The sequence below is a fragment of the Sminthopsis crassicaudata genome, chromosome 6 (genome assembly GCF_048593235.1).
Source record: "Sminthopsis crassicaudata isolate SCR6 chromosome 6, ASM4859323v1, whole genome shotgun sequence".
NCBI classification, from domain to species: domain Eukaryota; kingdom Metazoa; phylum Chordata; class Mammalia; order Dasyuromorphia; family Dasyuridae; genus Sminthopsis; species Sminthopsis crassicaudata.
In genome coordinates, this window is record NC_133622.1 from 105,597,811 (window position 1) to 105,622,042 (window position 24,232).

Genomic DNA, 24,232 nt, shown 5'->3' on the forward strand with positions numbered 1-24,232 from the left:
GTATATATTTAATATGTATTGAACTACCTGCCAGCTAGGGGAAAGGGTGGGATTCCTTTTGGAACAAAAGGTTTTGCAAGGATCAATGTTGAAAAAAATTACTCATATGAATGTTTTGTAAATAAAAAGCTTTAATTAAAAAAAAAAAAACACATACATGGATAATTTTTCAACATTAGCCCCTTGTAAAACCTTGTGTTCCAATGTTTCCACCCTCCCCTTCCCTGTATGGCAAGTAGTCCAATATATGTTAAACATGGTAGAAATGTTAAATCCAATATATTCATACATATTTATACAATTTTCTTGCTGTACAAGAAAAATCAAACAGGAAAAAATGAGAAAGAAAATAAAATGCAAGTAAACAAAAAAAAGAGTAAAAATGTTATGTTGTGAACCATACTCAATTCCCACAGTCCTCTTTCTGGGTGCAGATGGCTCTCTTTATCACAGGATCACTGAAACTGGACTGACTCATTTCATTGTTGGAAAGCCACGTCCATCAGAATTGATCATTGTATGATCTTCTTGTTGCTATGTACATCCATTCCATATTCTTACCAAATGACCTGATATTGAAAGTGTTTTGGATGTCAGCAGGAAATAAAATTTATAAGTATTGGGCTTCCTGCCCATCCTTGAGCACAAAGTATATGGGCACAAAGTATCAAGGAGGCTTGTGGGTAAAGTATGGGTATTAAGATGTACTTTGCATAAAAATAATGAAAAACATGATGAATTTGTAGAAACAGGGAAAAGAGGAGTTTACTGAACTATTTTCATGATAAGCAATTAATCAATTAGCTAGTTATTTATTTAGTACCTACTATGTGCCAGGTGCTACTGGAGATTCAAGTTGTATAATCCTTACTCATAATGAGCTTTATATTGTAATGGAAAAGATAAGTACATATAAAGATAAATATAGCATAAATAAAAAATTAATTAATACAAAATACAAACTGGTATTTATAAATACAAAGTAGTTTTGGGGGAAGATACTAATGGTAGTAGAAAAGAGATACAACCAAAGGGGAGTAGAATTAGTCTTCATTTGGAGATGATCTGAGTTTGTTTGAGTACTTTTTGTGGCATGTTCAATAATTAGCAAATGGATAATTTGCTCTTTATGCTCAATGAGACTTCTTAACATTTAAAAAATATGATATACAACTTCTGGGTAATCTAATAATCTTATTAATAATGCCAACATATTAATAAAAGAATCAATGACAATCCAAAGGCAATCATGACAGCTCCCCATCTTGTATGCTCTTTTAAAAAAATAAAGGGTCATGCCTGAGATGTACTTTTTAAAGGACAGAATATTATAAAGTGGAGTTAAGGGGAGAATGCATTCCAAGCATGGGAGATAGCTAGTGTAAAAACACAAAGACAGAAGGACATGAAAGAATGAATGAGAATGAATATTACAATGAGGAATCAGAGTAATATCATGCCAAAGAGAGAATATCCCTATCCTGGGACAAGCAAGTCTTGGGTTAATTTATTTAAAGAATGTATCCCTTTCCAAACCTAAGTAGAGCACAATGGCTTCCTGGGTAGGGTCTGAACAAGAACAAGATTGTAATCCAATCTTCAGTAAACACTTCAGAAAAAGTAGGAGGGGATCTCCCTAAATCATGTTATTAATAACCATTTTTCTCTTAGCACACCTTAGATATTGCTTCCTTGTGTTCAAAGGGTTAATGCTTTGTTTAAAGAACATGACCTGTATATTTTGGTTGTTCTCATCTTTTGTAATAGAAATGTTATATCTCGGGGCAGCTAGGTGGTGAAGTGGATCCACCAGCCCTTAAGTCAGGTGGACCCGAGTTCAAATTTGGCCTCAGACATTTAACACTACAAGCTGTGTAACCCTAAGCAAGTCACTTAACTCCAATTACCTCAGCAAAAAGAAAAAAAGAAATGTTTTGTTTTCCTGTTAGGATAAATGAAATCTTATTTATGCCTGAAAGCTAAGAAAGTATTTTGCTCTTAATCCATGTGCCACACTGAGGTATCTGAGCCAATGATCATGTAGCTTATCTGGCCCTACTTTCTAGTTTTGAAAAAAAGCTAGAGTTTCTGCCATTGATTATACTGACAATGCACAGCTTTCTTTTCTTGTTTGTTTCAATGTGTTTTTTCATTAGATTGGATTTCTTATAACCCAAAGACAGAAGTTATCCATATCCTCCCTTTCCTGGATGAAAGGTATCTTCATCTGTCATTTCTTTACTTCTCAAACCTCTGCAGTTAAGTTTTTGTTTGATAAAAAAAAAAAAAAAAAAAAGATACTTTTTAGAGGCTCAGGACTTTATAAAGTCGAGGTAAGATGAGAATGTATTATAGGCATAAGAAATAGCTGGTGCAAAACCAGAGACATTTAACCATTCTCCATGAGAATCGGAGATCTGGTCAATCTGGCTAAATCACAGAGTGGCAGGAATAATGCCAAAAAAATTGGAAAGTTAGCTGAGGGAAAAAGATCAACAGCACCTCATGGTAAGTTTTTGGAGATATGAATGGAATTGATGGGTGAATAGACTCTAGCATCGGGGAAATTCCAAGGAGCTTGGCATTTGCTTTAAAAGAAAAAAAAAAAAAAAAAGGGCAAATTGTGGTTTGGTTACAAATATTGAGATTTTACAACTATTATGGATAAGAAACCAGTATCCATTCTCCATCTTTGCTATCTTCCGGATCAGTTGTGTATAGGTATGGAGACCACATTGGTGACTAGAATAGTTAGCAGATATGGGTTACAACTTTGGCAATAAACAAAAGATTGTTGGATTAGGAGTCAATGATGTAGCTCATGGAGCAAGGAGTTTCTCTGGAAAGAGAACTGGATGATAGCCAGATACACTTCTTTTCTCTAGTATTTGCAAATTCTCCCCAGAGCCCAGGTCTTTATCCCTTAGAGGGAATAAACTTTACAAAATAGAAGGAAGCTCCTAGAATAGATTAATTACAGAATTGTTAAGAATAGTCAAAAAATCTTTTAAAGAGGAGAGAGCAGGATTAGTGATCATCAGGTGATAGTAGTTGGGGATAAAGAAGGGAGCTGAATAAGAAAGGCTGGAACAGACAAGAAAACCATGATGAACATAATTCAGTGGATCCCAAGGATCCCTGGAAAGAAAAGGAAAATAGCAGAATTGTAAATGGTTTCTTGGTAATTGTTTCTTGGTTTTGAGACCTTTTTCATGTCCTTTTCATCTCCAAAGCTTAGCATAGTACCAGACACAGAGAAGCCCTTAACAAATGCTTTCTAATTAAACTAAAGGGGAAAAAATCCAATTAGAATGCATCCTAAATTATTCTGACTCACTCATTTGAGCAAGAATTATTCTGCTTTTGTGTGCGTTCGAGGCTAACCCATCTTTCCCTTTTTGCACTACACCACAGAGCACAATGCTGCAAAAATAAACTAAAATTGTTTAAGTAACAAGAATTGCACAAATGTAAAATGTTCTTATTGATTGATGCCAGAAATCCAGCTTCAACTCATCTGAAAAAGAGGAAAATTAATTCAAATAAACAAGCACTTTTCACAGCACAATCCTTAGATATAGATAATGAATTTTTATATTTAAAGATTTCTCTATTTCAAACTAGTATCTAGCAACACAATGTTTTAAGTCAACTTTAAAAAAAATTTGCATACTAACCAAAAGAATCACCCAATTCTTCATCTTGTTCAGTTTCTTTTACCTTCCCAATAATTGAGATATCCAGATCTTCAGGGAAAGGTAATTTACAAGAAAGATGCGATGGTTTTTTCTTTGGCTAAAAGTGGAAAAAGCCAAATAATTGAATTGCATTGCCACTAAAAATTGAATTTAAAGAGGATACTCTTGCTATCATAGATGTTAATCTTCCATTTCTACTCATTACACCTCTTTATGCAACCCACATAGGGATATACCTGAACACTGACTTCAATAATGTTATTCATAAATTATAAATACATTAATTATGTAATGGAAATTGCTATGACATCTTTTTGATGTCATACCTAATTTATAGTAATGCTTCTATTGAAACAAACTCCCTAGAAACTTGACTAAAATTGTATTTTCAGGAAACTGATTCACATTTGGTAGAGGTGCACTATTTTGTATTCCCAGCACTTATCAGCATAGTGCTTGGCACTTAGAAGGCGTTTAATAATTGTTTACTGGTTTTTAATCCCAACACCTACATGGCAAAGGTAACAAGAATGTGAAAAAAACATGAGACTTCAAAGATTGTTCAATCACCAAATACAGTCACTTCCAAGAAATATGCATCACATACTTTCCTTTTTTTACTTTTAGGTTCTCCTAAATGAAGACTCCCCAATTTTTTTTTAAGTACAAGATTACACTCACTTTAGCAGCACATATATTAAAATTGGAACAATAAAGACTAACATGGCCCCTGAGGAAAGATAGCATGCAAATCTATGAAGTGTTCATATTTTTAAGACTTAAGATCAACACAACAAAGCAATCAGGATTCCAGAGGGGCAATGAAGAAGAATGCTCTCCACTTCCTGGCAGAATGATAAACATGTCAGGTGAGATACACATTTTTAGACAGGGTCAGTATGGGAATTTTTTTGCTTGCCTATACATATTTGATGCATGTTTTCTTTCTTTTTTGCTCTTCAGGGAGGAGGGAGGTGGATGAGAAAAAACATTAAAGAAATATAATTTTAAAAATTAAAACTAATAGAGCACAAAGCTAGCAATATCCCCAAACTCTCCTCCTAGAAACATTTCCCCTCCCCAACAAATAATCTAATTTTTAAAATAATTTACTTCTGAAAATGAACACTGCATTTTTCTCTTTCCTTGCTTTCATTTAAATTTTTTTTCCCTGTTTGACTTGAGGTCTTTTCAACATTTACTTAGTATTCCTAGGTAACCAAACTCAGTTACATAATTTAACAATTGAAAGGGATTTACTCAGCTATAGAATCCAACCAAAGACTGAACAACAATCTCTTCCAATCTACCCAACAAGTCTGATTTCTGCTTGAAGACCTCAGGAGATAGAGGACCTAGTCACTCCTGAAGTATCATATTCCATTTTTGGATATTATTAAGCCTAAATCCAACTTGTACCTTTACTCTTGATTCTACTGTCCATTTTCCAGATAGTCCAGGTGTGACCAAAAATACTGTGACTAGGGAAGAATGCAACCTTTTCCCTTCTAGGGAACTGTCAACTTTTTCCTCCTCTGCCCACTAATTTTCTGATTCACTTACAGTATGAATTTTGTTCCTCCCATCTTAATAGAGCTTTTTCTAACCAAGCTCAGCAATGATTTACATTTTTAATTATAATTACCTGCTATGAAAACAAGGAAACTATATTTCCTCAGTATTTTACTTTGCAATCATCTCTATGTATCCCTAGACTGAATTAGAAAGAGACCATTTTAGTGGGAAAAAAATTAAGATTTCCACATGGTAAAAGAAACATGCAGTTATGGATCTATCAGTCACAAACAAAACTTTAATTTCTAACTGAATTTAGCTGTTTTCAAACAATCTTGATTCACATTTCTCATTAATAACAATCCTTAGGAAGTTAACAATAACAAACACCTGGCTAAGAAATGTGTTACAAGTAACTCCATAATTGCACTTTGGATGCCTTTATATGACTCAACAGGAAGATTTCCTATAGCAATTTGCTCTGCAATAGAACTTCCTTAAATGAAGAAACACTGGGACTCCTTTATGGAGATATATTCCAGCAAGGGACAAAAATCATACTTTTTTAACCTAGATCCCTACATTTGCTTTGATATTTCGCTGAGTCACTGTCCACTACATGTTAACTTAGAAAATCACAGCAAAATATTTTAATTTACACATTTCAATTAAGATAAACTGCCCAAAGTACATGTAGGCACCAAACTACTTTCCTTTTGAGATTGGTCTTTAATAGCTGCTCCTGCTTTCCATTATCACTTGACTCTCACTCAACTCAGCCAATTTTCAACACACTATTTAAATCGTCTAGGGCTCCATTAAAAAAAAAAAAAAAATCCACATGTTTTTTTTTCCCTTTTGCCAATTATTAAAGAGAGGTTGCTTTAAGACAAAAAGGATAAAGGCATTTAACCAGGAATTTAAAATATAGTTTTTAACTTTGGAATTCACATCACTCCATTATCTTTTAACTTTTGTCTTACATACAAAAACAAAGGCCAGGATTTTCCCAGATTAGTTAGGTAATCTGAGTCTATTAGCATGACAGAATTACACATAAATGAACATATTTTAAAAATACAGTCTAAAAAGAATTAGCTAGCTCTGTAATTATATAAATTTTAATGTTTCAACACATCTGAGACAAAGTTTAAATATAGCTGAGTTTATGAACAAAACAAAAACACAAATAAACCTCTCCCACGAAGTAAAATGGCACTTTTTTCAGGTAAAGACAAGTAACTAACAGCACCAAAACAACAGTCAGAATATTATGTAAAAATGTTTTTGCTAATTAAACTAAATCTAATAAAAAGAGAACAAAAGCCAATGGTAGCCTTTATCTGATATCAACACAGAAACATACTATGTTAAAATTTTTTTTGGCTAAGAAATCAAACGAGAGACATTCCAACAGCTCCCAAGATCATTCAATCCCAATTTGCAGGGAGGATGGCGGACAAGGTATGGGAGTAGGAATTACATTCAGTTCTCCAAAGATAAAACCTGGGGGGTATTTAAAAGGAGTCGGGACGCTTTAAATCAGATATGTAGAGCTAGACATTCTGGTCAAATTTTCAGTACAACTTAAACGCTAGTCCTGTTAAAAAGCCACCTGCAAAAGTATACCCCCAATCTTCAACCTGTCTGTCCATCGCAGATTATAAAATCCCAAAGAGTGAAAATTCTTCCTGCATTTTAAAAGACAGATCTTATCACATAAACAGCACTTCTGCACTCTGGCAAATAGACAATGTTTCCAGTGTAGTCGGAGCAGAATATGTAAGTGTGCAGCAACAGAAAGAATGTTTTGGAAGCCAGTGCTGTCCGCGGCGCGCATCAGGCTGCCCCCATCACACTTGATCGCGCAGACGGGCCAGTCTCTGGGACAGTTCATCCTGCTCGGCCGAGGCGACCGTGGCCACGGAGCCCGTCTGGCCCTGGGGTAACTCCATGTTGAGATCCAGGCCGGCTTCGTCAGCCATCTCCTGGAGCAGCAGGTCCACTTGGCCTTGCGGCGTGGTCAGAGTGGTGGTGTTGCTCATGGTGTCTTCCATCTGCTGCGTCTGGACGTCCAGGGTCTCGAACTGGTGCTCGAATTTGTCCATGAGGGCCGAGATTTTCTCCAGGTTCATGCTCCTCAGCGCCACGTCCATGGACTTCACGACGCCGGCCAGGGATTTGGTGACTTTGCCCATGGTCACGGCCGTCTGCACTCGGGCAGCCACGGCGTCCACGCGGGCGCTCAACCTCAAGAAATTGACTCCCTGGTTCTTCTGGCGGATGGCGTTCTCGGCGTGGATGCGCGCCACCTCCGTATTACCCTTTTGGATAGCCTTCTTAATCTTGGCCTTCTCGGCCTTCTCCTCCTTCTCGCACTTCTTAGCGTTCCTGCTGAGCTCCTTGGCGGCAAATTTGAGGTTGAAGAGATGTTTCTCCATGGCCGACATGGTTCTGACGCTTGTGGAGAGGCCGCGCCCGGCCCGGGAGGGAGCGAGGCAGCTGGGACCCCTAGTCCAGCGAGACTTCCCTCCAGGACAAGGCTGCAGCGACCAGCAGGGATGGGACAGACAGCTGGTGTGGGAGGCTCCCCCGCCCCTATCCCGAGTCTGGCCGCAACACCGCCCACACAGCCCGGCTCGTTTGTTTTGGATCCCACTTCCTGTTTCGACGTGCTTTGTGTGCTTGCGTAACTGACTACGTATGGGGGCAGGGCCAGGAAGGGGAGGCGGGGACAACATCAAGGCCCAGGATAAGAACACAAAGAACAGGGAAAGAGAAATCAAGTAGAGGGCGGAACCAACAGCAGACAGGGGCGGAACCAGGACGCGGAAGGGGCAGGGGCAACATTTCACAAGCTTCAGGTATCAACAAGGGGATAGGGTACCAGCTGCAGCCACTAGGCTATGTCATTCACGGGCGGGACTAGCATAATACAGGGGTGAGGTCGGCATCTCACTAGTTTCAAACAATAAGAAGGGTATAAAACAGCCACTCCGGGACTGTCGAGGCGGGGCCAGGACGAGAAAGGAGTGGTAGTGGCAGTTCACACTAACTTCAAGCACCATATAGGGATAAAGTGTGAGCAGCAGTTCACTGGCCGAGGTAGGCAAAGGGCTGGAACACAGTGAGAGAGAAGGGAGAGGAAAGAGCAAGCTATTGGCCAAGGTCAGTATAAGGGCGGGGCAGGGGCAGAGAGAGGCAGAGCCAGGAGCTAGCAGGGGCGGAATAAGGGTTAGGGACTCGGCAAAAGGGGCGGGGCCTATGCAGCTTCAGTTTGGGGCACGTCTAGTGAGAAGGGGCGGAGCCTTAGCAGGCCGGGGCATCTCGGAGAGTCCCTGTTCAAAACGGGTGATGACCGATTTCTTAAAAAGCAAAGAACTGGGCAATATAATGCAGTTACTCTGTCCTGGATTCCTTTTCTTTACTTTGAAGAGCCTTATACTAGCGTTTTCCTTTCCTTTCCTAATTGCTGGAAGTACACACGTGTACACACACACACACACACACACACACACACACACACGGTACACCCCGTGACAAGGGAAAACAAACACAAACCTCAGCTGACTTTTCTTCATCTGTAAAATGAGGGGTTTGCAGTAGCTAAGATCTCATAAATCCAGGATTCCATCCGGATGCAGTATTTTGTCCCAGTGATTGAGTGTTCCATTTTCCATCCTCTCACCCCAGCACACCTCTTCCTTCAAATGAGGTATATACATACATTCCCTAGACCCGATTCCGTGCAGCATGGGAGGGATTGGAAATCAGAGGGCTGCGTTCCAGTCTTGGTACTGGCACTACCTGTTGGTGTGACTCTGGGCAAGTCACTTTACTGTAAAAGTAAAGTAAAAGGAGGAGCCTGGACACCCTAACTCTGAGATCCAATTCAGCTCTAAATCTATGATACTACCTTTATGATGCATGTTCACCCCAGCAACCTGCTCTGGTAAGTACCTTTCAGACAAGGAGCCTGAGGCTCTGAGAGAGTTAAGTTTAACTTGTCCAGATTCATACAGGAGAGACACCTCAGGGAATTTGATCCAGATCCTAGAATTGTGTGGGACAAGACAAATGGCTCAAATAAATCAAGGAGATTTCTCAAGGCAAAAGCAGAAAGGAATTTTATTATGATCTCACAGAAGGGGTATTCCCTCCCCACAAGCAGTTAGTCTAGGAAAGGAGGCCCTAGTTAACAAGAATTATATAGGGGCCTAGGGTAACACTCCCTATAGACTGGATCTTTGCCCTGATTAGCCAGGATGACCTCACATTCTAAGTCATAAATGAGGAAAAACTTTGAACCCAACCACATCTTTAGAATTACAAATTACCTTATATAGGAGTTTCAATGCCACGGTGGTCCCAACTTAGTCTCACAAAGAAAAGGTCCCAAGCCTTGAAAACCACATAATTTCTGGAGAAAAAACCTGGCCCTGGGTCATAGCTGACCTTCACTTTAGAACAGTCTCCATCTTGTGAGACAGCTTTCACAGTACCACTTCATTCAGAATCATCATAATTGAGGAAAGATCCTTAGAAACCACTTAGTCACTGGATCATAAGATCATAGATGCAGAGGTAAAAGGAGCCTCAGAAGCAATGCTTCTGAGAGCATTTTACGGATGAGAAAATGTATCTTGGACACAAAAATGTAAACTGAACCTTTCTCATTACTCAGTCTAGCCTGGTAATGTCTGGGTAGCTTTGAGTTCCAACACTGTCCTAGAGAATTCCATCCCTAAGCAGGATAACACCTTTGACTTTTTGTATTTCTCCCACATATCAAGTCAAAAAAAAAAAACTGCTTCAGAATACTGTTAACATATTTCCTCTCTTCCAGTATCTTACTGAGAATCCTACTAATATCTCCACATTATCACTGCATCCTAGTCTTTCAAAAACCCAGCTCTTTGTTTCTGAGATAGTAGTTAGAATCATTTGGGGTGAATTCTGTGATGCACTGCTTCATCTTTAAGCCTTTCAATGACAATACATTGCTAAGACCATATCATGCCTCTTCAAAGAAAAACAAACATCTTCAATGATTTATTATTGTCTTCTAAATATACTAATGATCTAGGCATTCAAAGCCCTCCACAACCCACCTCAAATCTATCTATACATTATTTCAACTTATTCTCATCTCAGTCAGCTATCTAGCCAACCTATTCTACTCTCCACTCCCATTCCCAACCTTTCCTTTTTCATCACTAAGCTTCTGATTTTTTGTCCCCCATGCTTCATTTTCCTTCTCTTGAAATCTGTCTCTTAGAGGTCTAAGTAAATGTTACCTTTTCCAAAGTTGGACACAAAGGAGGATAGTAAAAATAATAATAATAATAAAAAAAATTGGATTTTAGAAATTAAAGATGAGATGCCTTTTCTCTTTATACATCACAGATATATAAAATGCCTGCATGCACACCTTCTTCAAAAGAGTCAGGGTGAATGCCAAATATTGAAAGAAAAAGAGGAAGGGAGGAAGGAAAGAAAGAAGGGAGAGAAGGAAAAAAAAGATGGAAGAAAGATACTAATAAACAGGAAACTGCTCTTTATGGACATGTGAGTCATGTCAGAATCAGCTGTTTGTACAGTTAGACTCTCAACTAGCTACAGCAAAGGTCAAAGTCAACAGGATTAAAGATGAGAACATGAAGCATGGGACTAAAATAACTTCAACAAGATTTATTCATAAAATCTGATGTCCAAAAATGGAAAATGGAAAAAAGGCAAAGATACTCACTTGAACAATCATAATTTCCTACAAAATCTTAATCAAAGTAGTCATCAAAGTAAAGTGCTATCCCCCCTACCCCCCTCCCTTCAAAGAAAGACAAAACAAAGAAAACAGCTTAGGCAGCAAATGCTTCAACTTTTTTTCCCCCCAAGTGGAGAGACATGAAGCTTATGAGCTTATGAACCAACTCATTTTAAAAACCACTTTGTGAGTGCTTATTCCCATACACCTGCCTTCCCAACTTCAAATGTACTATTCATTTTTTCCCCTCATCTATAGCACATAAACTGAAAGATCAAAGACATAAAACAATGAAAAATAATGGAAGAAAAAAAACATGCAAGTTTGGTGTGAGAACTCACAGCATCTAAAAGTATTTGTAAATGAAACTGGGAGATAACAAATGAGATTTATACTGGAACAGTGCCTCCCATTTCCATTATCAACTACAGTAAAACCACCCAATTGGACTCTAACTATGTCAGTCACCAATGTGTTAAATGAGGAAGTAGAAATAGGACTTCAGAAGACACCATTGGGAGTAACTGGAACAAAGTACTCACTGAAAAAATCCATGCTAAAGGCTTTGTGAGCTGAAGTGCACTCAGATATCATAAGAACCCTTAAATAGGGGAAGATCAAAAGTTTGAATTAAAAATTAAGATTATATCAATACAGGACATCAATAACAGGTTGCATTCTCATTCACCCAACTTTTTATTAAGCACCTACTATGTACAAAGTACCAGAAATACAAAGATTTAAAAAAACAAACAAACCAGCCACTATCCCTGTCACCATAACATTTATCAAATGAATACAATATGGTGTCATACAGAGTCAGCCTTGGAGTCAGAAAGACTGGGTTCAAGTCTTGACTTTGACCCTTATTATTTATTTATAATGTATGGATTTGTCTTCTCAATTTTCCAGGCAGGAGCCTATTCTAGGCAGAAGGAACAAAATAATCAGAAACTTGAAGAGGGAAGAGGAAAGGATAATAATAGAGAATGGAAAGTAGTATAATTTAAATAGAGCTCAAACTATAAAATGTGAGATAACTATGGATAGATATGTTTGAGCTGGACATAGAGGGCTCTGAATTCCCAAGAACAGCACTATATTTGGTAGGTAATATAAGCCACTAAAAAGTTTTTAAGTGATATTTCATTAAATTCAGCAAAAACAATTGCATTAGGGTAAGACCATTAGCAACCAAAGCAGAGGTTTTTAACCTAGAATATGTGAACTTTAAAAAAAAATAAGATGGTAATTATATTTCAATATAATTGTTTTCCTCTGAAATCTTATGTATTTTGTTATTGTTCAGTCATTTCAATCACTGATAGTGTTTGACTCTTCATGATCCCTTTTGGAGTTTTCTTCACAAAGATAATGGAGTAGTTTTGCCATTTTCTTCTCCAACTCATTTTACAGAAGAGAAAACTGAAACAAAAAGGGTTAAGTGACTTATCCAGGGTCACACAGTTGGTAAATGTTTGCAGCTGTATATGCCTTCCTGACTAAGTCTGGCCTTCCATTCCTTGTGCCACCTAACTACTCCATGATGTATTTTACTACATTCCAAAACATTATTCTGAAAGGAGATTCACAGGCTTCCCCAGAATGCCAAAGGGGCCCATGACAAAAAAGGATTTAAGAACTCCTCAATATTAGAGGAATTAGGAAAAGTCTTTTTTAGTATGTGATATGTGAACCACGCTTAGAAAAAAGTTAAGGCTTAGAAGAGAAGATGAAAGGTGGGAAGACATTCCAGGTACAGCCTGTGGAAAGGCACAGAATAGTTTGGCTGAAACAGAGTATGTGATAAGGAATAACATTAAATGAGACTGTATCATCAGTGATAACCATTGTTGCCTAAAGGTGCTCATCACTGTCATGGAATATCTTATTCAGGATCAAAATGGAAGAAGGATTCCCTACTGCCCAAGGGTTCTACCTTTTTGTGTGTCATAGTCTGGCAAAGCCTAGGGATCCTTCTCAGACTTTTTTTTTTTTTAATTCATATCTTAAGGAAATGTTTAAAGACTAGTGTGTTGAGACAATAAATCAGTAATAAATCTAGGACAACGCTGCAGATAGATAACGAGTTACACACAAAATTGAAGAAAAGGAAAAGAGGAGACTGGTTGTATATAGGAAACTGTTCAGTGATTAGGGATCTAGGTCATTCTTCAATACAAACATCTATACTTTTTAAATGCAAATGTTTTAACTGTATAGTTGCAAAGTCTGGTACAGTGTAAGAATAAAAGCTGTTATGTAGCTAAATCTAAATTTCAACACAGAAGAACAAAATGGGAGCAAGCTATATATATTTTCAAAGATAACAAATGTGATTTTTGTTTTTTTCTTCTCAGGTTATTTTTATCTTCTTTCTAAATCCCATCTTTCTTGTGCAACAAGATAACTGCATAAATATGTATACACATATTGCATTTAACCTATACTTTAACATATTTAACATGTATAGGACTACTTGCCATTTGGGGGGGAGGGGTGGAAGGAAGGAGAGGAAAAGTTGAAACAAAAGTTTTTACAAGGGTTAGTGTTGAAAAACTACCCATGCATATGTTTTGTATATAAAAAGCTATACTTAAAAAAAAAAAAATTTTTTTTAAAAAGGTAACAAATGCAAGAAAGGGTATTATCAAAGAAATGTATGAAGGGGGTAGGCTGGCCATATATGAGTAGGACGCTGAAAATTGATTTGTTTTTCTGATTTTGTTCAGATGTAAACAAGTTAGCATAGATTTAAGATTAAATATAAAGATAACATGTTATTGATGCCATTTGTGCTTATGTGGGTATTGAAGCTGATAGGTAGCTCAGTGGGTGGGGCACCAGGTCTGGAGTGAAGAATATAGAGTGGCCTCAAATAGGGTCACTTAACCCTATTGCTTCAGTTTTCACACCTGTTAAATGAGCTGAAGAAGGAAATGGCAAACCAGTCCAACATTTTTGCCAAGAAAACACCAAATGAGGTCACAAAGAATCAGACATGAGTTAAAAACAACTAAACAACAACTACAATCACAATATTTTTACTCACAAATGAATTGTTCACAGAACTTTATCTCTCTCATCAAGAGCGTCAGCTTCTCTAGAAACATAACAGATAGTGGGCCTGAGGGCTGCCCTAGTCCTCATGAAATAAAAACACAGAAACAAGCCTGTAGCAGGCTGGGTAAATCTATGGATCATAGCATCACAGACGTAGAGCCGGAGGGGATCTTAGAGGCCATCAACTCCACCATAGTCATTTTAACAAATGAGAAAACCAAGGCCTGGAGAATGTAAGTGAATTAATCAGTCACACTAATAATGTCTGAAGCAGCATTTGAACTCGGTTCTTACTGCTCCAAGGCCACCTATATCCTGGGAGAACTTGGACAACAAGCCCACAAGATATCATAGTTTGTCCTAACTGAATCCAGCTTTACTTAAATGAAGGAAGTGACCACTTCAACTCCACCATAGACTAAAGGGTTAAAGAAGTAAACACTAACGATAGGCTTATCAATATCTAAGAAACAGAGCTACGTTCTGCATTTATTTTGTATTGTTGTTTGGCTTGAATTGCACTAAAATATGAAAAGGTAACTTACCTCTTTCCTTTGACTGTGTCTCCCTGTTTTTTTTAACTCTTTCTTGGGACTAAAAAGAAAAAGACAAAAAGGATTTTTTAAAATGTTAAAAGTTTACATTGGGAAAACTGCCAATTTCTTTGCAACCTCTTACTTTTCTTTTAGAGGTAATTGGGTAAAGTGAATTGCCCGAGGTCACACTGCTAGGGTCTGAGGTCACATTTCGAACTGGGGTCCTCCTGATTCCAGGGCCAGTGTTCTATCTACTGTGCCACCTAGCTGCCTCGGCGAGTACACAGAACAAAGGCAACCTCAACAAGAGTCTTCCTACATTTTTAGCTTCTACTTGAAGACCTGGATAAAGCTCTTATGACCACAAATTCCACTGTTGGACAGCTCCCACTGTTAGGCAAGTTTTCTTGGACAGCTCTCTATGAAAGAAAAGTGCTGTTCACCCCAGCCTTCGAGTAACTTCCACCAGTTTCTGATGAAATTGTGTGGGGTCCCAAAGGATCTCAGTTCTACATCCACAGACCAACAAATTCATGACCCCCCTTCAATCGCCCCCCAAGACTTCTCTCCCTTTCCCCAGGAGGCCCAACATCTCTAGGCTGGCCTCCAGCCCTTTCATTAACCCGAATCTCCTCTTCTGGACACGCTGCCTACGGCTGAAAGAATAAAACACAGACCCCTTTTTTTAATCAAAGTTTTTTTATTTTCAAAATATATGCGTGGATAGCTTCCAGCATTCACCCTTACAAAGTCTCGTGTTCCAAGTTTTTTTCCTCCCTTCCCCCCACCCCTCCAAGCACAAACTTCTTAGCCTGGTGTTTCAGTCATGAACAATTCAGCTCTCACCTAGCCTTATGTCACTACTTTCCCGGCTCATCCCTAATTTCACCCTTCACAGAAGCATCCTGTCCACCTGCTGCAGCCGTCCGGTCAGTCAGGGAGACCGAGAACAGGTCGAAGGGGAGTACCTTGCAAAGCCCCCTGGGAAAGGGGAGGAGGGAGGAAGGGGATGCAAAGCTGAGAGTCAGGTAGGCGGAGAGACCGCCGGTAACCGCAGGAAGCGGACTGTCAAAGTGTGCCATCACTGGCAGAGCGCGGCACCGCGGTCGGAGTGGCGGGCGAGGAGGCGGGGCACGCAGGCCCGAGAGCGCTGGGAAGGGAGCACTTACCTCGCGGCTCCGCCAGCCCTCGAGCTCCGCCGCGGCTCCATGTGGGGAGCCTCCCCAGTGTTTTTAAGTGTGGTAGCCGAGTGTAACAAGATAGACCCTCCCTCCTAATAGGCTAACGCGCCGAACTGTCCCATCCGCCCGGGTCTCCTGCGCAGTCCGAGAGTTCAAAGTCAAAGCCTGGAGTGCTCCTCTGACCGGATTTAAATCCAGAACCTCCTTTGGGCCGGATACACTAACCGATCCGATCTTTTAAAAAGAAATCTGGGCCGGGATTTTGCTCCTGCCCGGAGCCCGCCTTGGCTTTCAAATTCCACTGGCTGCGTCTACTCTTTCCCTCCCCTCCAACCATTAAGCAGTATCCGAAGGCCCCGCCCCCTGATCATCCCCATTGGTCTGCCAGTATCACGTGGCTCTAGGGGCACTCAAAAGTTGCCCAGCCTTCCACTGTATGCCTTTAATAAACCAACCAGGCAATCAACAGGCCTGAGCAAAAAGTGTGTGGGGCACTTAATTAAGCAAGGTTAAAAACTGCTTCCAACCTTGGCACAGACCCACATTTCTTTCTTTTTTTTTAAGTTTTTTTTTTTTTAAATAGTTTTTATTAACCAGATACATGCATGGGTAATTTTACAACATTGACAATTGCCAAACCTTTTGTTCTAATTTTCTCCTCCTCCCCCGCAGATGGCAGGTCGACCAATTCATGTTAAATATCAGACCTACATCTCATACTCCATATCAAAATAAGGTCAAAACGGGTGCATGATTTGGGCGTAAAAAGGGATAGCATAAGAAAATTAAGAGAGCAAGAGACGGTTTGGAGAAGGGTGGAATATGTGGCCAAAGCAGAACCAGAGAAATGCAAAATGGATAAGGGGTCACCTTACATTAAAAAGGGTTTGCACAAACAAGATTAAAAGGGATGCACCAAGCTGGGGAAAAAATCTGTACCCAGTGTTTCTGATAAAGGCCTCATTTCTAAAATAAATGAACTGCCAAATTTGTAAAAAATACAAGTCATAAAAAAAGAAATACAAGCCATTCCCCAATTGAGAAGTGGTCAAAGGATATGAACAATTTTTAGATGAAGAAATTAAAGCTATCTGTAGTCATATGAAAAAATGTCCTAAATCATTATTGATTAGGGAAATACAAGTTAAAACAATCTGAGGTGTCACCTCACACCTCTCAGATTGGCTAAAATGACAGGAAATTGGGGCAGCTAGGGGGCGCAGTGGACAGAGCACCAGCCCTGAATTCAGGAGGACCCGAGTTCAAATTTGGTCTCAGACACTTAACACTTTCTAGCCGTGTGACCCTGGGAAAATGACAAAAAAATTACGATGATAAATGTTGGAGGGAATGTGGGAAAACTGAGGCACTAATGCATGGTTGGTGGAGTTGTGAAATGATCCAACTGTTCTGAAGAGCAATTTTTTTTTTTACACTTTTTTTTTTTTGACAGTACATATGCTTGGGTAATTTTTTACAACATTATCCCTTGCACTCGATTCTATGCTGAATTTTTTCCTCCTTCCCTCCACCCCCTCCCCTAGATGGCAGGCCATCCCATACATATTAAATATGTTATAGTATATCCTAGATACAACATATGTGTGCAGAACCGAACAGTTCTCTTGTTGCACAGGGAGAATTGGATTCAGAAGGTAAAAATAACCTGCGAGGAAAAACAGAAATGCAAAAATGCAAACAGAGAGTTTGAAGAGCAATTTAGAACTATCCCCAAAGGACTATCAAACGGTGCATACCCTTTGATTCAGCAGTGTCTGTATCCCAAGGAAATCATAAGGGAGGGAAAAGGACCCACACGTGCAAAAATGTTTGTAGCAACTTTTTGTGGTGGTAAAGAATTGGAAAATGAGTGGATGCCCATCATTTAGGGAATGGCTGAATAAGTTATGGTATATGAAAGTAATAGAATATTATTGTTCTATAAGAAATGATGGACAGGCTGATTTTAGAAAAACCTGGAAAGATTTACACAAATTGATGCTGAGAGATACAAATAGAATCAGGAACATATGCACAGTAACAGCAAAATTGTGGGTTGATCAACTTCGAAAGACTGGTTTCTTCTTAGCAGTTCAATGAGCCAGAGAAATCCCAAAAAACTCTGGATGGAAAATGCCATCCAGATTCACAGACAGAACTCTGGAGACTGAGAGGGTAGGGAGAAAGTGGGCTCCAAGCTTGACCTCTGACTCACACTATGTGTGTTATGTAATCTTTTAGCAATCCAGGCAACTCTCTAAACTTTAAATTACCATTCAGAGAACTTGCCAACCTGTACTGGTAGAAATGTCCTCACCTGAGTGTTCTCTGTAACAGTGAAATCACAAGTGGAATTTCTATAGCTAAATATAAACCAGTAAACAATGAGGTCATTTGGAAGAGGGGGGAGGGGCAGTAGCACTTGAGAACAGCAAAAACAGCAACATTCAAATAACCTGCATGAAGCTGTTACCACTTTCAGAGCCCTCTGAGAAACTACAAAGTGAATGAGAAGAGATCTTTGTCTTCAGGGAGTTCATAGTTATGAAGAGCAAACAAAAAGTTAACTGTTACATTTGAGAAGTGGCTAGTGATGAAGGAGAAAATCTCATCTGATGGAAAAAATGTAGTCCAGTTTGGCTTGAATGTAAAATAGTATCATAAGATCAAAGATTTAAAACTAAAAAGACCAAATAATTCGACCCTATTATTTTAAACAGATGAGGAAACCAGAGCCAAGAAAAGTTGTAATTTGTCTCAGGTCTTGCAGCAAGTAAAAGACAATGGCAAGATTTGAATTGTTATGCGTATCTGGACTTAGATTGAATGTTACTGCTACTATAAGTGTACCAGAGCATCTTCTAATCAATGGTCCTCAACCTTTTAAAATAGGGGGCCAGTTCACTGCCCCTCAGACTGTGGGAGGGCCTGACTATAGCAAAAACAAAACTCCCACTCTGTCTCCGCCCCTCAGCCCATTTGCCATAACCAAGCGGGCAGCATAAACTTCCTCAGCAGGCCCCATCCTCGGGCCATAGTTTGAGAACCCCTGTTCTAAGTTCTGAAGATAACAATTAACATTTAAATAGCACTTACTCTGTGCCAGGCTATGCTAAATACTTTACAACTATTATCACCTTTGTTCCTCTCAACAACTTTGGGAGGCAGGTGCTAATTATCTCCATTTTAAAAATGAGAAAATAGGCAAACAGAGGTGAAGTTGATGTGATGGATGTACCAAATGATGTGGTTTGTAGGCACCAGATGATGTGAATTAGGAGAGCACCAAAGGTTGGGGTTCAGTCATATGAAGAATTCACAGTGGCCATTCTCTTTGGCAAAAGGTAGGAGAAGAGGTTACAGACAAATGAAGAGATCTAATAGATAGCAGGAATCTTAAATAGAGTCAGGAAAGCACATAGCGAGGTGAGGGGTTTTAATAATTAACAATGAAAAAGATAAGTTCCTTAGTGGAACTCACAATCACCCAAGAGAACCATGAAGTTGGGGCATGTCCTTAGCTATCAGGCTAAATCCTAAAAGGGATTTATCACCCTAAAAAAGTTAGTTAGCTATAAGAAGGAGAAACACATCAGAAGTCATAGTGTGAGTTGAGAGGAAAGATACCATGTGCCATGGGGAGGGGAGAAGGGAAAGACAATACAAGGCAGACTGACCCAAAGGGCTTCAGCAAAGATGGCATGGACCAAAGACAGATTTTTAGGGAAAATTTAACCTCAGGGAGATGACTGGGATTTCTGATAGGACATAACAAGGTGAGGCTGCCCCTGACTTTCATAGAGGATGGGCCCCAAGAGTTTGACATAACTTGGATTTCTTGGCTGGATACTGCAAGGTGGGACTGTAAGGTCAGATTGATCCCCATCAATGCCCTTTCTTGTTTGCCTCAGGGCAATTATTCAGTCTTTCTCTGCCAGCAGTACCCAGCCATCCAGGACCTCATCAAAATGACTTGTTTAGGGTCACATAGTAAATGTCTCAGGCTAAATTTGCACTCTGATCTTCTTGACTCTAGGCCCCAGCCCTCTATCCACAGAAACAAAAACATTTAAAATAGAGAATACATGTAAAGGAATGTGGCAAATCAGGACTCTACCTAAATTTGTAATACTTAGCAAGAGAAAAAACTCATAATTTATCATAAGAGAAACTATCATAACAGAAAATTCTACTAGGGAGGAAGGAAGAATGAACAGAATGATTCTTCAGATCTCATGCAATAAGATGCAATGCAATCTCATGCATGACCTCAAAAGGTTGGGGTCACAGAATGGCCTCAAAAGGATTTGTAGGTTTGAACCCATATCCAAGTCAAGGGGCAAAGTTTATTGTACTTGTAACACCAATTGAAGCAGTCTAAATTCCAAGAAAATTTAGCAAAGAATTTGGAGCAAGAAGACACATTTATCTAGTTCTTCATCTTATAGATATGCTAATTTTATGGCCTAGGGGTAGAGCCAAAGAGTGGTCTCAAGAATTTGGTTATCACTGACCAACAGACAGTAATGTTTGTTGACAGATTGTTAGAGGAACAGTATTCTTAGGTTGGGGTTAGGGGACCTCAGGATCAGAGATTCCAAAGCCAGAGGACTTTAGAATCACTGACAGAAGCCTGATAATGTCAAGGGACCTTAAAATTATTGCTGTCTCCCCTTAGAAGCTATATTACATCATTTGCACATACAGAACGGAATGGATTCAATAATATAACTGGCTTTTAAAATGGACTCTCTGGACAAGGAGTAGCTGAAACCTGTTTTGTGACCTAGGGGGGAAATGTCATCCCGAACAGTGTTTTTCTTCTCTCCTTGGGATAGATAAGAAATTATCCTAATCTTTGAGCTTGTTCTGACTGTAACAGTGTGAACAGTGTGAACAGCAAAACAACCTTCCACCAAGTTTTTAATTATTTTTAATTGAACACCAGGCAAGCAGTAGGAATAGTTAGTTGATTGTAGCAACAGTTGTGGCATTCAGAGATAATAAAATGACTGCTCCCTAGCTGAAAGGCTAAGAAGGAGTTAGCATCCCACTGGCAGGGGCAACAGAATGACATCAAGAAAAGCTGGAGAGAAAATGCTAGGAGCAAAGTTCTCATCCTTGGAGTGGGAAAAAGTAAGGAAGGATATAGTGAGAAAAAGATCTATCTTGCAGTACTGTTTTAAGTTTTTTAGTTTTGAGGTCTTTAAAGCCAAATTTATCTCTGTTTAGGAGACAACCTAAGGGAAAATCCTTAAGTATATATAGAGAGGTGTATTGTCCCATTTTTTTTTTCCCCACAAATCTTAGATTTTTCCAGATTTTATAGCATCCGTCCTCTCAGGTGTCTCTGAAAGGGAGAAAAGTGACAGAAGTTCCCTGATTAAGGGTAATTCTGCTGAAAAACCCAGGAATTTCTAGTTTAGGCATTCATAGTCAAGGAAGTCTGCTGAGTATAGAGCTCCCAACACCCCAGTCCTTCCCCAGTTTTTGGGTGTCCCATCTATAGAACAGACAACAGCAGTATGATAAGGCTTACCTAAAACAAAATGTTGGGGAGCCCCATAACAGGCCACCAAATGTTGAGCTGTGAGATATGAGGGGTGAGAGATAGCCTAACAGCAATGGATATACAAAATATACATTGCCCAGATTAACAAAAGAGAAAATAAATTACTTAAATTGTTCATTTTAGAAAAAGAAATAGAACAAGCTATTAACCAACTCCCTAAGAAAAAATCCCCAGGATCAGATGGATTTATATGTGAATTCTACCAAACATTTAAAGAACAACTAACTCCAATTCTATATAAACTATTTGAAAAAATAGGGATTGAAGGAGTCCTACCAAATTCCTTTTATGCCACAGACATGGTATTGATACTGGTAGGCCGAAAACAGAGAAAATTATAGACCAATCTCCCTAATGAACATTGATGCTAAAATCTTAAATAAAATATTAGTAAAAAGACTACAGAAAATCATCCCCAGGATACTACACTATGACCAAGTGGGATTTATACCAGGAGTGCAGGACTGGTTCAATATTAGGAAAATATTAGCATAATCCACTATATCAATAACCAAATTAACAAAAACCATATGATCATCTCAATAGATGCAGAAAAAGCATTTGATATAATCCAACATCCATTCCTACTAAAAACACTTGAGAGTATAGGAATAAATGGACTATTCCTTAAAATAATAAGGAGCATATATTTAAAACCGTCAGTAAACATCATATGTAATGGTGATAAACTGGAACCTTTCCCAGTAAGATCAGGAGTGAAACAAGGATGCCCACTATCACCATTACTATTCAATATTGTACTAGAAATGCTAGCCTTGGCAATAAGAGTGGAAGAAGAGATTCAAGGAATTAGAGTAGGTAATGAGGAAATCAAACTATCAAACTATCTTTGCAGATGACATGATGGTATACTTAGAGAACCCCAAAGACTCTGCTAAAAAGCTATTAGAAATAATTCAGAACTTTAACAAAGTTGTAGGATACAAAATAAATCCACATAAATCCTCAGCATTTTTATACATTACCAACACAATCCAACAGCAAGAGATACAAAGAGAAATTCCATTCCAAACAAATGTTGAGAGTATAAAATATTTGGGAATCCATCTACCAAAGAAAAGTCAGGAATTATATGAGCAAAATTACAAAACACTTGCCACAAAAATAAAGTCAGATTTAAATAATTGGAAAGACATTCAGTGCTCTTGGATAGGCCGAGCGAATAATCAAGATGACAATACTCCCTAAACTAATCTATTTATTTAGTGCTATATCAATCAGACTCCCAAGAAACTATTTTAATGACCTAGAAAAAATAACAACAAAATTCATATGGAAGAACAAAAGGTCGAGAATTTCAAGGGAAGTAATGAAAAAAAAAATCAAATGAAGGTGGTCTAGCTGATCTAGAACTATATTATAAAGCAGCAGTCACCAAAACCATTTGATATTGGCTAAGAAATAGACTAGTTGATCAGTAGGTTAGGTTCACAGGACAAGATAGTGAATAAAAATAGCAATCTAGTGTTTGACAAACCCAAAGATCCCAACTTTTGGGATAAGAATTCATTATTTGACAAAAACTGCTGGGAAAACTGGAAATTACTATGGTAGCATGGACACACATTTAACACCACATACTAGGATAAGATCAAAATGGGCCCATGATTTAGGCATAAAGAACGAGATCATAAATAATTTAGAGGAACATAGGATAGTTTACCTCTCAGACTTGTGGAGGAGGAAGGAGTTTGTGTCCAAGGGAGAACTAGAGATCATTATTGATCACAAAATAGAAAATTTTGATTACATCAAATTAAAAAGCTTTTGCACAAACAAAACTAATGCAAACAAGATCAGAAGGGAAGTAACAAATTGGGAAAACATTTTTACAGTTAAAGGTTCTGATAAAGGGCTCATCTCCAAAATATACAGAGAATTGACTCTAATTTATAAAAAATCAAGCCATTCTTCAATTGATAAATGGTCAAAGGATATGAACAGACAATTTTCAGATTGAAACTATTTCCACTCATATGAAAGAGTGTTCCAAATCACTATTGATCAGAGGAATGCAAATTAAGACAACTCTGAGATATCATTACACACCTGTCTGATTGGCTAAGATGACAGGAACAAATAATGATGAATGTTGGAGGGGATGTGGAAAAACTGGGACACTGATGCATTGTTGGTGGAATTGTGAATACATCCAGCCATTCTGGAGAATGATTTGGAACTATGCTCAAAAAGTTATCAAACTTTGCATACCCTTTGATCCAGCAGTGCTAGTACTGGGCTTATATCCCAAGGAAATACTAAAGAAGGGAAAGGGACCTGTATGTGTCAAAATGTTTGTGGCAGCCCTTTTTATGGTGGCTAGAAACTGGAAAATGAACGGATGCCCATCAATTGGAAAATGGTTGGGTAAATTATGGTATATGAATGTTATGGAATATTATTGTTCTGTAAGAAATGACCAACAGGAGGACTACAGAGAGAGGCTTGGAGAGACTTAACATCAACTGATGCTAAGTGAAACAAGCAGAACTAGGGGATCATTATACACTTCAACAATGATACTGTATGAGGATGTATTCTGATGGAAGTGGATATCTTCATCATAGAGAAGAGCTAATCCAATTCCAATTGATCAATGATGGACAGAATCAGCTACACCCAGAAAAGGAACACTGGGAAATGAGTATAAACTGTTAGCATTTTTTTGTTTTTCTTCCCAGATTATTTTTACCTTCCGAATCCAATTCTTCCTTTGCAACCACAACAACAAAATTTGGTTCTGCACATATATATTGTACCTAGGATATACTATAAGATATTTAATATGTATGGGAATGCCTGCCATCTAGGGGAGGGGATGGAGGGAAGGAGGGAAAAAATTCGGAACAGAAGGGAGTACAAGGGATAATGTTGTAAAAAGT

At 38.7% G+C, this 24,232-nt stretch overlaps 1 protein-coding gene and 1 pseudogene across 6 annotated transcripts in view; one reads left to right on the forward strand and one right to left on the reverse strand.

Moving 5' to 3' along the window:
- Positions 1 to 24,232, reverse strand: part of CENPU (centromere protein U) — a 72,828-nt gene that overhangs the window by 38,501 nt on the left and 10,095 nt on the right. The window contains exons 1-3 of one of the 6 annotated variants that reach the window (XM_074273541.1): positions 15,746 to 16,064; positions 14,586 to 14,634; positions 3,678 to 3,795 (exon numbers count right to left, since the gene is read on the reverse strand). In XM_074273541.1, coding sequence (XP_074129642.1) covers positions 3,678 to 3,795; positions 14,586 to 14,634; positions 15,746 to 15,786 — 208 coding nt within the window. In that variant the 5' untranslated portion in view covers positions 15,787 to 16,064. Of the gene's footprint in view, positions 1 to 3,677; positions 3,796 to 6,828; positions 7,970 to 14,585; positions 14,635 to 15,422; positions 15,711 to 15,745; positions 16,065 to 24,232 lie in introns of those variants that run through there. The other 5 variants (XM_074273544.1, XR_012483218.1, XM_074273542.1 and 2 more) reach the window with 5 other exon arrangements.
- Positions 4,376 to 4,473, forward strand: LOC141548149 (U6 spliceosomal RNA; annotated as a pseudogene).